This window comes from Trichechus manatus, unplaced genomic scaffold (genome assembly GCF_000243295.1).
Source record: "Trichechus manatus latirostris isolate Lorelei unplaced genomic scaffold, TriManLat1.0 scaffold00002, whole genome shotgun sequence".
NCBI lineage: Eukaryota > Metazoa > Chordata > Mammalia > Sirenia > Trichechidae > Trichechus > Trichechus manatus.
This window is the reverse complement of record NW_004443938.1, coordinates 43,312,723-43,317,440: the sequence shown is the minus strand read 5'-3', so window position 1 is coordinate 43,317,440 and position 4,718 is coordinate 43,312,723. Positions and strand designations below refer to the sequence as shown.

Genomic DNA, 4,718 nt, shown 5'->3' with positions numbered 1-4,718 from the left:
AAGAACTTATACATTTTTGAAAATTGGGAAATCGTATCAACAGAGAACACACAATGACTAATTTTAAATGAGTTGATATTTAATATATGAAACAACAAATTCCAACAGGTAGCCTTCAGTCTAAGTACAAGTTTAAAATCATACATTGTACTAATTTACCATACCTTTCCTTCAATGAGCTGCAAATGTGGGGCTTTACTTGGGGTTCTGACTTCCCTTCTGCCATCTCCATCTTGTATCCCAACAGGACTCAGAACTCCAGGACCATATGCTGAAATCTCCCCAGCAGGGCCAGAAAAATCCTTCATAAGACTTTGGTCCACAACGCCAATCAGAGCTAGTGAAGAATGATAATGTGAATTACTTTAGAACATGCAAATGGTAAAATTTTACAGAACTTTTTCCTTCTATGTAGATAAATACACAGCATATAAACATTCAAAAGGAAGGGGACATTTTGAGTTCTGAAATTACATACAAAATAAATTCTTTTTTAAACTGCTACCAAACTCTAATATTGTTCTGAATTTTAACCCATTAAACTATCCTCAGGTCTCTGAGTGGCACAAATGGTTTGCACTTGACTATTAACCTAAAGACTGGCAGTTCACAGGCACCACTTAGAGGCACCACAGAAAAAGGCCTGGTGCTTCTGTAAAAATTACGGCCAAGAAAACCCTACAGAGCAGTTTTACTCTGTGATACATGGGGTCCCCATAAGTCAGAATCAACTTGATGGCAAGGGTTTTTTTGTTTGTTTGTTTGTTTAAACTATACCCAAACTCAAATCACAGATTTTTGAAGAATATATTCTGATTATGGAATTGGCCAGTAGGAGGAGCTCTAAAATCAGCTAAAACACACCAGAGTCAGGGCAAATTGTTGGAATTACAGTTTGTGAGCAGTATTTTAATTCTCTAGGTCTCCCGATCTTGCCTGAACTTATTTCTGAACATATCTATTGCAAAAAGTACTTATACAATTATAAAACTCATCTGCTTCAATAAATTTTAAGAATTAGAATTCTCCCATAAAAGTACTTCTATATTGATCATTCAAAATTTTGACAAGACAGTAAAGGTAGATTTTAGGGAATAAACTTCTAAGTTTAATATTTTTCATTTTTCTAACATTCCTGTATCCCCAACTTGGGCTACAATAAATCCAATACACAGACTCCCTCAGCAAACCTGGCCCTTGTGTGGTCCCTTCACCTCCAACATTCTCCAACAGACGCGAAAGAGCCTATACTGTGTTGAAATTTTATCACATTGCAGATCAAGCAAAAACGGCCTCAGATCTCAACAAGATAAAGTGGGTAGCAGGTGGCACAGCCTGTCTCCATCTGTATAGCTCCTGCCTGAACAACCACTGAGTCATTTCCCCTATATAAAGAGTGCTTTACTGACACCACAGAAACCCTGGTGGCATAGTGGTTAAGAGCCACCGCTGCTAACCAAAAGGTTGGCAGTTTGAATCTACTAGGTGCTCCCGGGAAACTCTATGGGATAGTTCTACCCTGTCCTAGAGGATCGCTATGAATGGAATCGACTCAACGCCAACAGATTTACTGATACCATGTGCTTTGCTCTGGTTCCAGGCCCCTAGGGAAGCCCTGTTAAAACACAGGCATTTGGATCTCAAGCTCCTAGAGGGTGAGGACTGTGTACAGTCCACCATATCGAAGTTGGGAAGTGCCAAGAATCTCTAACCCACAAATCACGAAATACCTCTTGATCCACACTCCTGACACCTGCTCTGTCCAAACTTCTTTCTTTCCCAGTCTTGGCTTTTTTGCCAAATGCTACTCTCATACTTCAGCACCTTATATCCAGTTGCTCAAGCCAAGAACCTGGAATTTTCCTTGGACTTCTCCTCCACCCCTCAACACAAGAAAGTCCAACAGAGTCTTTCTATATATTTCTAAATGTAGTCAGGTCTTTCCATCTCTATTTCCAACACTCCAGGATTCTTTTAAGACTTTACAGCCCTCAAATACTCATACTTTTAAAAGCCCACACCACATCATAGCAAGCATTAAAACGCATTCACATCTTATATTAAGTACACTTATTTTTCTGATTTTTTTTTAAACTTTTGAGAAGATTTTAATAAGTTTGCCTTGCAAAATACATGGCTATGAGTAACCTTTTAACTTGTGACTGATTATGATTTCTAAGCACCCAACACACATACTATATTCAAAATTTACTGCAAAATTAGAAAAATCTGACATAGAAATGGTTTTAAATGTAATAACATTGGAATTCTACTATCAAATTAAAAATTATTAATGAAGCTGACAAAATGTTGACTATGCAGACTTTTAAACACTTATTCATTTCAGTTTGCAGTTTTATTTTTGTATTTTTGGAGCCAACCATTTTTTTTCAGCCCACAGGTCTCTAATACCTTTACAGACTAAGCCCATGAACTGTGCCTATGGGCCAAATGGCTAATTGGCCCTCTAGTACCTGGAGGCCAGACCATCATCACTCTCACTTGGACTACTCCTCATCAGTCTGCCTGCTTCCTCTCCTTTCCGCTGTCAGACCATCATCACTCTCACTTGGACTACTCCTCATCAGTCTGCCTGCTTCCTCTCCTATCCCCTCTAATCATTCTCTACACTGCACCAAGTGACTTTTTAAAAAGATAACACTGATAGTGCCATTAAGCACACGTGTGCATGCACACACACACCCATAAGCACACACGCTCACCATTCAATGGTTTCCTACAGTACCTAGAATAGAATTCACATCCTTTTACCAACAGAGACCTAAGGGGAGGGGGGGCAGCTGCAGTGTGCCAGGTAGGGTGCATACCCTGGGCACTGCTTGAGGTGTGGGGCCAATTAGCAATTTCCACGCCAGCTGTGAGAGATCATTCAGCAATTTAACACTAATTGCCCTAAGCATTTTTTTCCCTGTAGTTAGCACCCTGTTTACCAAGGCCTGCAAGGCCTTGAATGACTTGATCCCAGGCTACCTCTCCTCATCACTTACTAAGCTCCAGCTGTAATTGTCATCTTTCTGTTCCTAGAATGTATCAAGCTTTCTCTCACCTTATAACCTTCAGTGTGCTGCTCCTGCTACCTGGAATGCTTTATCTCCTGCTCTTCTCACAGCTGCCTCCTTCTCATCTTTAAGTCTCAACTGAAAAGGTCCTTCAGACCTTCCTGGCCTGATAACTCTAAGTAGTGTCCCCACTTATCATACTTTCAGGAACTCATTCATCCCCTCTGCTCCCATATACATCCTGATTGTTTGTTCTCTTAAATGATTGATTTCCCTCCTTTTTGGTTTGATTTTCTAATCTCACTGTTCTAGCTGTACTAGATAGACTTTTATTAAGGTATTTGAACTTTAGATATTAGATTGATTTTTACTTTCTCTGTAATTACTAGATTTAATTTGCCAAACTTTAAAGCGAGTAATAGTAATAAATCTAAATCATTTTATCCTTATTTAAAAAGTAAACAGGAAAAAGAAAAATACAACACATGTCAACAAAAAAGGCATACTGATGGGAGTCCTGAGGAAAGTGAAGCTCAGTACCAGGTTACAGCCCAGCTTTGCTTTGGAAAAAGAAAGTAAGCCCTAACCAAAGAGCTCACTGGGTGTCTGGTTATGCACTGGCATGAAAAGCCTATTTTTCAAAATAACACAATAATCCTTTTGATGACTTGCTCATCTGATGGATTACAGGGTCCAAAACACAGAGAGAAAAATAATGGATTACTGTGGCATGTTTGTTGCTTTCAATTGTGAAAATCATTGTTTTTGGATATAGACCTACTATAACCCTCTGCACTAACTGCCCATACAAGATGATGGGTTTCCTTGAGCACAGTTTATATACCTCAAAGAAAATGCACTGGTTTACTGCTCTTTTTAGATGCTAAAATTTACACTGTAAGAACTACAGAGGCTCATTGTTTAAAATGAAGGCTGAAAACAGTGTTCCAGAAAAGAGTAATGACTTCTCTCAGGGCATTCAACAACAGTGATTGCATTTATTCAGCACCTGTATAAATTCTGTGTGTCAAGGGGCAAGGCTTATGAAATATTTACATGGGCTGGCACATTTTTCAGATTTACTTGGAAAAAGCACCCAGTTGTTGAACTAATGATATCGTGACAGCCATAGTACATTAAGGAGCCCATGGGTGTGCAAACAGTTACTGCACTCGGTAGCTAACTGAAAGGCTGGAGGTTCAGAAGGCTGGATGCTTGAGTATAGCTACAGGCTCCTTGGAAGAAATGCCTGGTGATTTACTTCCAAAACATCAACTATTGAAAACGTTATGGAGCACAGTTCTACTCTGACACACATGGGATCGCCATGAGTTGGAATCAATTAAATAGCAATTGTTGGTTTTTTATAGTATGTAAATAATTCACTTAAATCACTACATTTGGGAATGTGGGCATTTTCATGAACCAATTCATGATCCTCTTGCCTGTGTTTTGGTGATCTCTTAAAGCTACATGGAAGATTTTCCAGGATCAAGATTTAATAATTGTAGGCACCAAAATGCCCGATGGTAAATCCTAAGAAATATCTCTCTGTGTCTCCCTAGATCTCTCTTCCAAGTTTATTCTAAGTAACTGTGACCTAGGAAAAGTAGATTAAGGCCAACGAAAAGCATTTTAACTATTAAACTATCTGGGCTTTTCTGGCTAATTATTTAAAATAAATTATTCGAGTTCATA

The 4,718-nt window shown here is 38.9% G+C and overlaps 1 protein-coding gene across 1 annotated transcript in view; it reads right to left on the bottom strand.

Annotated features, from left to right (window-relative positions):
- The window catches only part of EPB41L2 (erythrocyte membrane protein band 4.1 like 2), a 261,978-nt gene that overhangs the window by 45,269 nt on the left and 211,991 nt on the right, over positions 1-4,718 (bottom strand). Inside the window, exon 10 of the mRNA XM_023727906.1 lies at positions 165-337. Within this exon, the coding sequence (XP_023583674.1) occupies positions 165-337 (173 nt within the window). The remainder of the gene's footprint in view (positions 1-164; positions 338-4,718) is intronic.